Source organism: Antechinus flavipes, chromosome 5, assembly GCF_016432865.1.
Source record: "Antechinus flavipes isolate AdamAnt ecotype Samford, QLD, Australia chromosome 5, AdamAnt_v2, whole genome shotgun sequence".
Classification (NCBI taxonomy): Eukaryota; Metazoa; Chordata; class Mammalia; order Dasyuromorphia; family Dasyuridae; genus Antechinus; species Antechinus flavipes.
This window is the reverse complement of record NC_067402.1, coordinates 197,740,453-197,754,644: the sequence shown is the minus strand read 5'-3', so window position 1 is coordinate 197,754,644 and position 14,192 is coordinate 197,740,453. Positions and strand designations below refer to the sequence as shown.

The 14,192-nt window shown below is 36.6% G+C and overlaps 1 protein-coding gene across 1 annotated transcript in view; it reads left to right on the top strand.

The window, feature by feature from the left end:
- The window catches only part of CACNA2D4 (calcium voltage-gated channel auxiliary subunit alpha2delta 4), a 160,362-nt gene that overhangs the window by 101,762 nt on the left and 44,408 nt on the right, over positions 1–14,192 (top strand). The window contains exon 26 of the mRNA XM_051962435.1: positions 13,469–13,530. Coding sequence (XP_051818395.1) covers positions 13,469–13,530 — 62 coding nt within the window. The remainder of the gene's footprint in view (positions 1–13,468; positions 13,531–14,192) is intronic.

Sequence of the window (14,192 nt, the reverse complement as noted above, 5' to 3'; positions counted from 1 at the left end):
GAGAAAGAAAGGAAATCTTGGACGTTTGTCCTCCTGCATCATTACACTGATAGACTGGGAACTTGTATTAGAGTACTAACAACCCACCATAAGCACGCCTGAGTTGGAGAGTTTGCTCTCTTAATATTGCATTGGGAGTAGGGAGAAAACAGAACCCAGAAAGACAAAGTGCTTCATGTTCCCCAAAATTCTCTTGCCAAAGAAACTCAATTTCTCTCGGAAAAAAAAAAAAAAAAGCCTGTCTCCGAAGATAATAAAATGCTGTATTCCATCTTTACATTGCACAGAGGCATACAGGAGATGGATTCCACCAAGGTAGTTGGTTCTATTAAACAATACCTAGAATAGACCACAAATGAGGGCAAAACTCCTAAGCTGATTCCTGACCATGGTGTTGAGAAAGACATAGGATTGTTTCTAGAATGAGAAATTTAGATTTAGAAGGTGAGATTAGAGGTTGATTAGTAAAATGTAGACTTTTAGATTCCCAAGAAATAAAGGAAATCTCAAGGTAAGAAGTTTTCTCCAAGGATTCATAGAATCTCAAAGTTGGGAAAAGTCTCTCAATAAAAACCACAGCAATTTGAGGAAATTGGGGTCCAAAATAATTCAATGACTTTCCCACAGTGAGTATGTAAATAACAGAGTGATAGAATTAGAATTCAAGGCCCTTGATTTCACGTCTACATGTCTTTCCAGTAAACCCCACTGTCTCTCTTCTAATACCTTTCCTTTAGAAAGACCCCATTTAAAGTATATACAATTTAACATGCATTTTATTTTAAAAGGTAACATCTTCACTAACCCTGAACCATTCCACCCTATTTTGTTCACCCCTTGAAAAATATAAGAATTTTGACAGTCACTAAGTTATTTGTGTGGAACCTTCATTTCTCATTAGTTCTTGGGGGAAGGGAAAGGAGTGCAGCTATCAGAGGACTCATTTGCATTACCTTTCAGTGGGATGATAGAGACTACCCAGATGAGCTGTAGACTCTTTGTGCCTCAGTTTCTACATTTCCATGGTGGGCTCAGGAAGAGAACTATAATCAAAAGAGACTAAATTCGAACTTAGGTTACTAGCTTATAGTCCTGTTTCTTTAAAGTAGCAATGTGACCTTGGAAATGTCATTCTTTCTATTTCTCTCTGAGAGTTTCTTAGCAAAATAAGGAAACTGGACTAAAAAATTTCTAAGGTCCATTCCAGCTCTAACACTGATTCTACTGAGAAGCTAAAGTTCCAAGGGGAATACATAAGGCTTCTTTCTCTCATAGTGTGAAAATAGTTGTTACTGAAACAGAGATGAATTAAATTATTTCTATAGATTCCTTTTAGTCCAAAAATTATAAAATTCTGTAACTTGAATTTGACTTACTAAACAACAAATATTTATTAAGTACCTGCTATATATAACAAACTAGCATGTGAAAACAAAAGTGAAATAATCCTTGCCCTCAGGAAATTTACATTCTGCTAAAAGAATAAAAACTATCCAGATAAATAAGTCAAAATTATCTAAAAGTATTTTTAAGAAGAAGAGGACTTAAGAGCTAGAGGATTAGGAAAAGCTTCTTGTAGAAGGTGACACCTGACTTGTGCTTTGAAAGAAAGGGAGAGGAAAGAAGGGGCATTTCTCTGTCAGACATGGAGGACTACTTGCAAAGAGAATAAGAGATAGCATCTCCTGTATGGAAAATAATGGACCAGTTCGATTGGAATCAAATGAATCATATGAAATTATACTAGAAAGGAAGGTGGGAACTATATCACTATGGTCAAACTGAAAGTTTTGTATTTTATTCTAAAGGCAATAAGAGACCACTGAAGTTTTTTTTTAATTAGTAAGTGATATGATCAAATCTGTGTTTTAAGAATGTTTATTGGGACACTACCAAATATCTTGGAGCGTGTGATTTTTGTGCTCAGGTTCTGAGTGGGGTAGCCTCTATGAGTCCCAAAGTAGAACCTAAGGTACAGCATCTATACCTGAAATCTCATGCAAGCAGTAACTAAAATGAGTAAAAAGTTACCTTTCCTGTGCTATTGTAGATGCTGTTGGCAACATTATCTCCATGCTCTCCACCAGCACATGTCCAATCCCTCCTAAATGGGATGCCAGCCTAGCCCAAAGGTAACAAAAGGACTCCATCAGAACACCTGACTAAATCCAGTGAGCTCTACATGAGATATTTTTGTGGACTGTGAGCTGCCCTTGAGCCCTGCATCTGATCCTCCAAATTCTAGCCATCAGAAGCCAACAAGGATCCACCACTTTTGGCCTGTGAAAATAAAACCTGAAGAGATATCTCATGAGCTTTAGGGATTTTGGCAAGATGCCAGTGGAGAACCATTGAAGCTTCTTGAGTAGTGAGTGAAATAGTCAATTCTGCTCTTTAAAAATATCAGTTTGGTAGGTGAGAAAAGGAAGAATTTAGTCACTCTACTGGATTCTCTCAATAAGCTGAAATATACTCCAGGGAAAGACTCCAGCTTTACAAGGGTCTTCTTTGGAAGAGTCCTCCATCTCTAGCTCTTCTTTCCCATCCTACTGCAAAGAAATGTTTTAAACTTCTATCTACTAGAAAACTTGGCTGCCCAATTCTGATCCCTCTGCCTCCATAAGAATCTTCTCTTCTTATGCTAAGAAAAAACACAACTGCAAGACAGATAGGCTAAGGCTTGCCAGAAGGACAATTATATGTACTAAAAATAACCAAGTAGAAACAATAAGATAAATTCCATTAAAAATAACTATAAAATACATAAAGCACATGAGAGTTAACCTTTTAAGATACACACATACTTTTAAGACAAATATGACAATGTTTACAAAAATAAGAAGATACCTAAATAATTGGAGGAATATTCATTTATTCATGATTGGGCTATTCCAACATAATAAAAATTACAGTACTGCTTAAATTAACTTGCCTATTTTTGTTACTTAAATTACTTATGTCAAGCCTTTTAAAACTGGAAAAAAGAATCAACAAAGTACATTTAGTAGATTAAAATCTCTAGCATCCCAAGGGACACAATGAGGAAAGAATAAAAATGACCCCAGATTACAGATTAATAGTATAATAGTCATTAAAGCAATTTGCTATTTGTCTAAAGACCAAAAAAAGGTACATCAGTGGACTAGATTAGATAAATAGAAAAGTGAAGCAAACAATAATAGTAATCTAATTTTTCGTAAACTCAAGAACATAAATTGCTGGGGGATAGACTTTTTTGACAATAACTTCTGAGAAAATTGTAAAGAAGTTTGGCAGAAATTCAATGTAGATCAATAGCTTCTTCTGTATAATACAATAAATTCAAAATAAATGTGATTTGGATGTCAAAGTTCATTTTATAAACAAAAAAATAATTGTAAGAGAATGAAAACAGATGATACTTTTACAACTATGGCAACTTATTAGCCAAATCAAGGACAATATAGATTGTATCAGATAAAACAGATAATTTAAACTACATAAAAACAAGATTCTTTTGCATAAATAAAATCAGTAAACAGAACTAGGGGAAAGAATAAAAGTCAGATATCTAAAATATGCAAATATATATCACTAAGAATCATTTCTTGGTCAAAGAATATGAACAATTTTCAAAAGTACGGTTACAAAATCTTAAGAACTGACATAAAAAACATCAATCAGTCAATGAGCAAATGCTCCTTAAGTGCTTAGTGTGTACCAGGTATTGAAGAGATACAGAGAAAGAAATGAAACCATTCCTCATTTCAAGAGGCTTATCAAGGTACAAAATATGTACTTATATAAGTATATGCAAAATACATACAAGGCAAGAAGACTAACTTAGGTCCTAGAGAATGAATAATAAAAGATACCTAGTCACTTGCAATTCGGAGGTAAGAGAAAATGTTATATGCAATCACTTTATTGAATATTTTTATTCAGTTAAATAAAGAGTTGAGGCTGTGGTAGAAAGTAGGATGAGAAGTGGTATAAAGATAAAGAACAAATAAAATGTAGGAGTGTTGTTTTTTTAAAGAGGGCATGGAACTAAAGTGACTTTACCCTTAAATGTACAATACTATGTTCCTGTTCAAAAATAGGTAGAATCAACAAGATTTGGCACTGATTGGATCTGGGAGGTGAGATAGAGGAGAGGGGAGATTCCTGGATGTAGTAATTCAGTCAAGTCAATAAAAATTTCTAAGTACTCACAACAACAAGGCAATCTTTGCCCTCATGTAACTTACATTCTAATTGGGAAACACAACATGTAAAAATGAGCTAAAAAGAGAGAGAATGAGTACCATTCAGGAAACAGTGGTGAAGAAGAGAGTATAAAGTACGGCCATCCTAAACTAAATCATAGTGGAGAAGTCTAGAGGAAAAAAAATGAATTAATGAAAAAAAAGCATTTATTAAACATCTAGTGTGTACCAAACATTGTTATGAATTCTAGATATGCAAATACAAAAAGAGTTCATCCTCCTTGAAAAGAAAAAGGGGGAAGTATAAATAGGACAGTGGTGGCTAGGGAGTGGTGTTTTGAATTGGAAAGGTGCAATGACTGGAGTCTTGGGAAAGTGATTGACATTCTTTCCAGGGCTGGAAAAACTATAGAGATGGGGGAATTGGCAGGGTTGGGGGCAAGGCACAGTAATAAGCAGGACAAATAGCAAGAAAATGTCCAGGGTAAAATAGGAATCATGTCTGGGACTGGCTAAATATAGAGGATCATGTGACACATTCACCAATCAGGCCAGAAGGATGATTCCTTGAACCTGAGTGATTAGAAGATGATACTCTCCTCAATAGAAAGAGAAAAGTTTAATGAGGGATGATTTTGGCAGGGATACAATGAGTTCTGTTGTGAAAGCTTAAGATGCCATGGGAATTCAGGTGAATATATGTAGCAGGCAGTTAGTGATATATCTGGAGTTCAGGAGAAGGTTTAAAGCTGTCTATATAAATTTAAATTTAAAACTCATCTGCATAGATATGATAACAGAAACTATAGGAGCCGATGCCATCACCAAGGGAAATAGGATAGAAAGGAGAAATGAGCATCTAGGAAGTAGACCCTCATTGAATAGAAAGAAGAAGATGATTCAGAAAAGAAGGCTTGAAGGGAGTGGTCAGACAGGAGGAATGCCAACAGAGAATGGCATTGTGGAAGCTAAGGGCAGATGGAGGATCCAGAAAAGAGTGGTTGACAGATGGTCAGAGAAATCCCTAGCAAAAATTCTATCCTGTGACGAATCACATTTTGTGGTACACACACACACACACACACACACACACACACACACACATACACACATACATACATAGAGGCATATACATATATACACATACACATATATACACACAAAAGAAAGACCCATATATACACATATTCTTATCTAAAATGTAAAGAGAGCAAAAACTGTTTAAAATGAATATAAAAAGCAACCTTAAAAGAAATGAAAGGTCATAAAGAGGTCCTACAGCCTGAGGGTTATATGTGGGAGGTTAGAGAAAAAGTTGTTGTCAGCTATCCATTTCCAGTGTCTTCCTGTTCCCTATCTAGTTTTTTTGTTTTTATTTTGGTCTTTTGTCAATTCAATGTGTCAGTAATATTTAAATTTAATTTAATTTTTTATGTTACATTTTAAGTTCCAAGCTATCTATTTCTCTTCCCACCTTGCACTAGAAAGGGCACCATTTGACAGAGAGACAGAGACAGAGAGAGACACACAGACACACAAACACAAAGAGACACAGAGAGACTGAGAGACAGAAACAGACATAAACAGAGACAGAGAGAGACAGAGAAAGAGGAGAGAGAGAGAGAGAGAGGAGGGAAGGAGGGAGGGAGGGAGAAAAAAACAAAAATCATTCTATGCATATTTCTTTTTATCAGTTCTTTTTCTGGAGATGGATAGTATCTTCCTTCATAGATCCTTCGTAGTTGATCTGAGGATTAATAATACTCAGAATAACTTACTTGTTCACAATTATTTGTTGAACAATATTACTGTTACTGTATACAAAATTTTCTTGGTTCTGCTCATTTCACTCTTCATTAAATCATGCAAATATTTCCATATTTTTATAAAATGAAGTAGCTTGTCATTTTATAGCATAGTAATATTCTATCACAACATAAATCACAATCTCATTCTCCAATTGATGGGCATCCCCTCATTTTCCAAATCTTTTCCATCACAAAGAGAATTGCTACAAATATTCTAGAACATATACATTATTTTCTTTTTTCCCTGACTACTTTAGAAAACAGACTTAATAATGATATTGCTGCGTCAAAGAGTATATATGGTTTTATAAATCTTTGGCATAGTTCCAAATTACTCTTCAAAATGTTTAGATCAGTTCACAGTTCCATCAACAGTGTATTAATGCTCCCAAATTTTTCACAACCCCTCCAACATTTATAAATTTTCCCTTCTATCATTTTAGTCAATCTGATTGGTATGAGATGACATCCCAAAATTTACTTGCATTTCTCTAATCAATAATGACTTAGAGCATTTTTTCATGACTACATATAGTCATATATAAGACTTAAAAGATCATTTAAAAACAGGAAAGGCCCTCTAAGATTACAGAAGGACAAATAACCTAATTTTCAAAAAATGGGAAGAGAATAGGTTTTATAAATTATAGTCCTAGAAATCTGACTTTGATTCACAAGAAAATTCCAGAAAGGATCATTAAAGAAATAGTTGATAAGAACCTAGAAAAGGAAATCATAATTACAGAGACAGCATGACTTAATCAAGGAGTCATCTTGAACTAACTTAATTTCTTCTTCCCTCCCTCTCTCTCTTCCTCCCTCCCTCCTTCCTTCCTTCCCTCCCTCTTTCTCTGTCTCTCTCTCTCTCTCTCTCTCTCTCTCTCTCTCTTCTCTTTAACAGAATTTCTAAATTAGTAAGTGAGGACCATGTTGTAAATAATTTTACCTGAATTTTAGTAAACATTTTGATAAATTATCTCCTATATTGTGAAGAAGATTAAAAGGTTTGCATTAGATGATAACATGGGCAGATTAATGACAGACTGGATAACAAAATTCAATGAGTAGTTATGAATAATGCAGTGGGGGAGGGGAGCAGGAAGTCTCCAGTGAAATGCCCCAAGTATCTATACTTGGCCCTGGGCTATTTAACATTTTCAATCAGTCAGTCAAAAATCATTTATGGAGCATCTACTAGGCACTAAGCACTGGGATAAACCCTGAAGGTAAGAGACAGTTTATGTTCTCAAAAAGCCCACAGTCTAATGGAGAAAACAATCATACCAACAGCTATGCACAAACAAAATAATATACAGAATAAATGGCTGATATCAATGGAGAAGGCATTAGAATTTATGATAGTGCTAAGAATAAGGAAAGATTTCTGGTAGAAAGTAAAATTTTCTCTGGGATTTGAAGGAAGTCAAAAGCAAGAGACAAAGAGGGAGACCAAGCATAAGGGACAGCCAGAGAAAATGCCCTGAGGTGGAAGATGGAGGGTCTTGTTCAAGGAACGATAAGGTGGACTGTGATCATTGCTACCACCTGTTCTTATAAGAAATTCCCCTGCAAATACTAGGCCTGACATCATCCTTAGGGGAACTGACTCTGAACTAAAGGGTATGGAGAGAAAACAAAACAAAACAAAAAACTCTGCCAGGGCATGGCCCATGGCCATATGCTCCCTAACCCTGGAAATTCTCTTCATTTTTTATTAGATGATTATCACTTCCCATAGCTGCTTATTACTACCAGGTTATATATAGTGTAGCCAAAAGTACTGAATTTCAAGCCAAGATGGGTTCAAATCTTATTTCGAAAACCTATTAGTTATATGATGATGGATATATCACATATTCTTTATAAGCCTTATTTTCCCTGTTTGTAAAATAGGATATTTGTAGTTCTTACTTCATAGAACTGTTATTTTTTTAAAAGTATTTTGTAAATCTTGAATTGTTATAAGCATGTAAGTCATAATTATTCTCCATATGCTATTAATTCTAATTTACCCACAAAGATGAATATGATCCATCTTTTTAGCAGCTAAAGAGAATTGTAGAATGTTAGAGCTGAAAAGAGTCAAAGAGGAACACAGGTGGTCTGGTAGGTAGGTCATTGTGATGAGGTTTGTATCCCTTCAATTCCCAGTGGTGATGAGATTACTGGCAATAAGAGAATTGTTAAAATCCCCTTTTGGTCGGCCGCAGATTCAAAGTGAAAGAATTCACTTATTCCCAAATTATTAGTTGCAAAAATTAAAGTTTATTGTTAGATAGAAACCAGTTTCCTAAGAGACTCACTTCTATAGTGGCAAAGTCCTATTAGGGAAATGGAGTCTGGCACTGAGAAGGGAATGCCTTCTCAGCGGGCAGAGGGTCCTATCAGCTAAACAAGCTACTGCAAGGAGTGAGTCCAGAAATTACTCTTTAAAAGAAGGCTTGAGGCTTCAGGACTCAGATTCCCAGGCCTAGATGCTTATCAGTATCCAGCCCAGATCTCCTATTAGAATTAAGAACACTTCAAAGGGTGCTTTTTGACCAGATTTCTAATTGAATCAAAGACTCTGGCATCCTGGAAAGATAACTTATCTGGGGGAATATGTCTTCCCCAGATGGGGCTGAGATTCCAAAAGGGATCACAGATCAAAGGGGAATACAGTTTCAGAGTCATAATCTTAAAGGGAACACAGTTTCAATAAAGAGAACACAGTTTCAGAATGATAATCTTAAAGGGAACACAGCTTCAGTAAAGGGAACAGTTTCCCTCCCACTTCAATTAGACTTGGAGTAAGAGATACTTTTTAGTAATTTGACTCTGGGTAAATAACCTTTCTGGGTCTCAGTTTTCTTAACTATGAAAAGATAGGATGGGATTCAATTGCTCTAAGATCCCTTTCAGTTCTAAATCCTGTCATCTAAACTAATCTCTTCATTTTTCAAATAAAGAAAGTCCAGAGGGTAAAAGGTTTGCCCACAATGGTCTCCTGTTTTTTAGTGAAATGATCTGCTCCCAACTCTATGCCATAGTTGTAAGCCTAAAAGAAAGAACAAAAAAATCCTACTTAGTTTTTTTTTTTCAGTCAAAAAATATTTATTAAGTATCTACTTCATGTCAAGCACCAAGCTAAATGCCCTCAAAGAGCCAGCATTTTATCAGGGAGATGATATGTACATTTACAAATTTATGCAGAATTAAATGCATAAAAATAAAATAATTTGGGGGTAAGACACCAGCAGAACTGGAGACAAGAGATCAAGAAAGAACTCATGTAGAAATTGGTGCCTGGACTGAGTTTTACAGGTAACCAGAAAATCTAGAAGTAGATAAGGAATATATTCTAGGCATGGTGCTAGACTGTACAAAAGTATATAGATGGAAGGTGGGAAATGGTGTTTCCTATGAGGAAGAGCAAGAAAGTCAGTTTGGTTAGACTATAGAATTATGTATAACAAGGAGGGAAAAGTAGGTTAGAACCAAGTTGTGAAGGACTTTAAGTGTCTGCCAGAGGAATATATGCCTTAGAGGTCATAAGAAGCCAGTGGTGTTTAAATAGGAGTGGAGTGACATGGATAGGGATTTTAGGAACATAACTTGAGCAGCTTTGTGGAGAATGGACTGGATTGGGGAGAGACATGACTTAGGGAAGCTAATTAGGAGAGGCTTAAAAAGGTCTTAAGGATTTATCTCTTCAGTCTTCATTCCCCTCCTAGTTGTGCTTCTGATTCTCTGGTTTTTATCACCACGATTCGGCTATTTTTTCACACTGAAACTTTGCTTAGTACCAGGGACCTCCTCACTCTGGTGGAGGGATATCCATCATGCTGACCTCCTACTTAGTTTTTTTTCCCGTATTTTCCTAGAGTTTCTTGTAGAACATTTCTTAATGTGTCTGCACTAGGCAGATGTGTGGGGCCTGGTGAAAAACAGTAGAAGAAGGTTGGGAAGCAGTGGTGAGTGAGGTCAGGGAGAATTTCCTTTGAGTAAGGTTGTATTAATTGGCCTTCAGTGAGAAGAGTGCCTTTATGGACTCATTGAAGTCAGAGAAATTATACAGATTAGAATATAACAGGGGAACCCTGACTGCTGAGGGCCCCACTGCCTAGAAGGTAGGTTACAGTTATCCCTTCATCCAGGGTTCTTCAGTACTCTGTGTGTGTGTGTGTGTGTGTAGTGAATTTGTTTTACATTTTTAAAGCTTTTTATTTTCAAAACATACAGATAGTTTTCAACATTCACCCTTGCAAAACTTTGTATTCCAAATTTTTTCTCCTTCTCTTCCCCCCAACTCCTTCCCTAGATGGCAACTAATCCAATATATGTTAAACACATGCAATCCCTCTATACATATTTCCACAATTATCATGATACACAAGAAAAATCAGATCAAAAAGGGAAAAAAAGAGAAAAAAAATGCTAGCAAACAACAATAAAAAAGTGAAAATACTATGTTGTGATCCACACTCAGTCCCCACAGTCTCTCTCTGAATACACAAAACCATTGGAACTGGCCTGAATCATCTCATTTCTGAGAAGAGCCTAGTCCCTCAAGAACTGATCATCATATAATCTTGTTTCCATGTACAATGTTCTCTTGGTTTTACTCACTTCATTCAGTATCAGTTCATGTAAGTCTCTCCAGTCCTTTCCTTCAGTACACTTAAGGGTATTGGGATATATCTAAGCCGAGTACAAAAAGCTTCAGCCCCCAAAAATGTTATTCCCTCAATTGCACAGGGCACTATTCTGCATTCCCTTTCCACTAGCCATTAACAGTTGGATTAGCTTTTACCCAGAAATGTTTATTTCCAAAAGTATCATCATAAATATGCAAACTTAGAGCAGCTAGATGGTGCAGTGGACAAAGCACTGAAGTTAGGAAGACCTGAGTTCAAATTTGGCTTGAGACATTAAACACTTACTAGTGATAAAGGGCAATTCATTTAACCCAAACTGCCTCTCACACACACCCAACAACAGATCCCAACAACAGATATATAACTTAATTCCCCAATAGGGGGAGGCACAGTCTTCCCCTCTGCCATGCATCCTCTCAGACTCTGGGGAGGGAAAAGAGATAGGTTCATAGTTTAATTCATTTCCTATAGAGCACAGTCCCAGTTTCAAGTCCAAAAATTGCTTGAGTTCAAGTCCCAAGTACCTTGACTTCTCAGCACTTCTTTGCTGAGCTGGATGGCTGAACCATCCTAGCTCTAAAGTCTTCTTGCCTTAAACTCTTAGACTCCATAGAGATCATGACTGCACCTGAAAGCAAGAACGAACACAGAGAAGAACACACAAAGAATCCCAATCCCATTTCTCAAAAGGGAGAGCCAAGGAAGAAAGTCCTTCTCCTTCCCACCAGTTCAAGCCATGGCTTCTGTGCTGTGGGCGGACTGGGATCTTCTGGGAAAAAGTAAAAAATAACAAAAAAGATTGGTTAAAAAAAAAAGAAAATGATTCTTCAGCCTCATCAGTTTTAAAGAAGAAGCCCCATTCTGGTTAAAGCTCCATTTAAAGAAGGCTACACTCATTCAAAATAGTAAAGAATAAAGGATGCCTCTTTTTTTACCAGATCTGTGAATTCAGGCAATTCTGGATTATACCAGAAAATGGGGTGTATGGCGTGTTGAGAGAGAGCTAGAACCTCTGGTGTGAGCTGTGAAATGCTATCATTTTCAAAGAATGCCTCTTTTCAGGGCTATTCATCCACCTTGAGAGTTTAATCAGCACTCAGTTTTCACCTGTGGCTCCCAAAAACTGTCGTGCACGGAAAAAAAAAAAAAATGAAGGCTGAAGGTAACTGACTGGCCTCAAACCCATCAGTAAGTCAGAGGGATGTCTGCCCCAAGTGTGTGAAAGCTTTCCTTGGCAGAATGGGCAGATGGGAATAATTTGTTCCAATGGCCATGAAGGTAGCTGAAGTGGATTGTGGAGTGCTTAAAGCTTGATCAGACATCCAAGATTCCATGTTCATCACTGCATCCCAGGCCATCCTCACTTGTCCTGAATTTTGCCCTGCTACTGGGCTTCAATGAGTGTGGGAGAGAAAGTGAGTCTAATGACTTTGTGCAACTCTGCCTCACTTAAATCCAATTCCTGTGCAAGTCAAGACATCATCCTGCACCATCATTGGTCTTCTCTGAAAACAAAAGAGGAACAATTACAGCATGAATTGAATTTCCTTGGATACACTGAGCACATTACACTCATCTTATTCTTGTCTACTGCCATTTTAGACCAGAAAAATTTATTCCTCAATAATTAAAGAGTTTTCTCAACCCAAATGTCCAAAGTCATCATGCAAGACCTTCTTGGTCACGACATAAAAAGAATGGAATAATATCACTTGCTTACTAGAATCATGTGGAGGATTAATGATGGTCTGATATGGCTCTCCATTGTGCAACTCCAACTTCTAACATTATAATAGTAAAGTTCCTTCCAAGGAATGAAATGAAATTCTGAAAGTCAACCCTTCACTTTAGTTTTTGTATTATTTCTTGGATTCTTTCATCATGCATCTAGTCTTATTACAATTTAACTAAAGACATTTGAGGCAAAGAAGATTAGGCTGTTACAATAAGATTCAGGCACAATGATGATCTCCAAATAGAAACCTAAAGCTTGGCTGTTCTTATGTGCAACTGAGGCATGGGGACCAACTAATAGGCTATTAGAATAGTCCTGGATGAGAAGTGAGGAGATCCAAACTATTGTAGTCATATGAGTGGAGAATAAGGAATTGGCAACTGATTGTATAAGGGTGTCCCAAAATTCTTAGTGAAGTTTAGGTTATTAAAGTTATTATATAAAAAATAACTTTATTGAAATTAGATTATTAATGGGTTTGAGGAAGAATGAGTTAAAAACGATTCTATGGTTGTGAACCTGAGTGACTAGAAGGATAGTTGCATCTTCAACAGAAGTAGGTAAATGATAGCATCACATGATCAACAGGGACCTCAGTTTCTTCAATAGTATAATTTAGGGAAAAGGGGTATATTTGATGATGTGTAATGGGCTTTCCAGCTATAAAATTCCCTGATTCTAACTTTTAGGCAGGTGTTGCCAGAGTGATGAAAAGATTCATACTATGTTAAATAAAATTTTGTCAACTGTCTTTTTGAAGAAAATTTCCTGTTTGTCCTTTTCAACTGGAGGAAGAGTGGAACTAGAGGCTTTTTCTGCTTCTCCCTACTCATAACCTCCAACTAGACTTTTTAACTCAATAATCTGACTCAGCTTTTCCTCATAAAATTTCTTCCAGGAATATGAACTCTCCCAGCATTTCCTTTTAAGTCAGTCACTTCCCTTTCTTATCTTCCATTTCTTTTTTTTTTTTTTCCTCTCTCATCCTTCCTTGTCCTATCTGTCCCTAAATTTCCTCCAATTTCCCTTTTCTGCTTCTCAATCTTCAACCACACACATATATACCTCTTGGCTTTCCTCCCTCTTCCTGCTGCCCTTTAGCAGTGGGTGTGCAAATGAAGTTAGAATTACTGCAACGAAAATTCTGGGCAGTAGTGAACCAGGTAAGTTCTAGCTACATAATAATATAATATAACCTTATTCGAGAAGTAAAAGTGAGATTGGGAGCATAAGGAAGAAGGTTTAGAGACAGAGTGAGGTTAAGGGGAAAGATGAGCTCTCTTTGGGCATGAGTTTAAGTGCTTACAGGACATCTATGAGGAGATGAGGAGAAAATGCAGGGCTGGATATATAGGTTTGGGAGTTATCTGAATTGAGATGATAAATAAATTCATGAAAGATAAAGGAAGAGAGTATAGAGAGAAGAGAAGAAAACCTAAGATAAGGCTTTAGGAGATACCATACCATCAGATGATATTCAGATAGGAGTAAATCCCACAAGTAAGTAACATAGAAACTGAGGGAAAAGAAAGTAGGATAGAGTTCAGAACAATGTCAACATCTACAGAAAGGTCAAGGATAAGTACTAAGAAAATACCATTATTTAGCCATTACAACTAAATTGTTGGTAACCTTGGAAAGAGCAATTTCTGTGGAATGACAGTGGTCAGAAGACAGATTGCTAGGGATTTGAGGAATAGGAAGTGAAGGGAAAAGAAGCTAGGAGAGTGAGAATCTATGGATCCTGACTGGGAGAGATTAAAGGGAAGACAGCTTGAAGGGATGGCAGGATAAAGTGAAGAGCTCTTAAAGGTAAGAGATATAT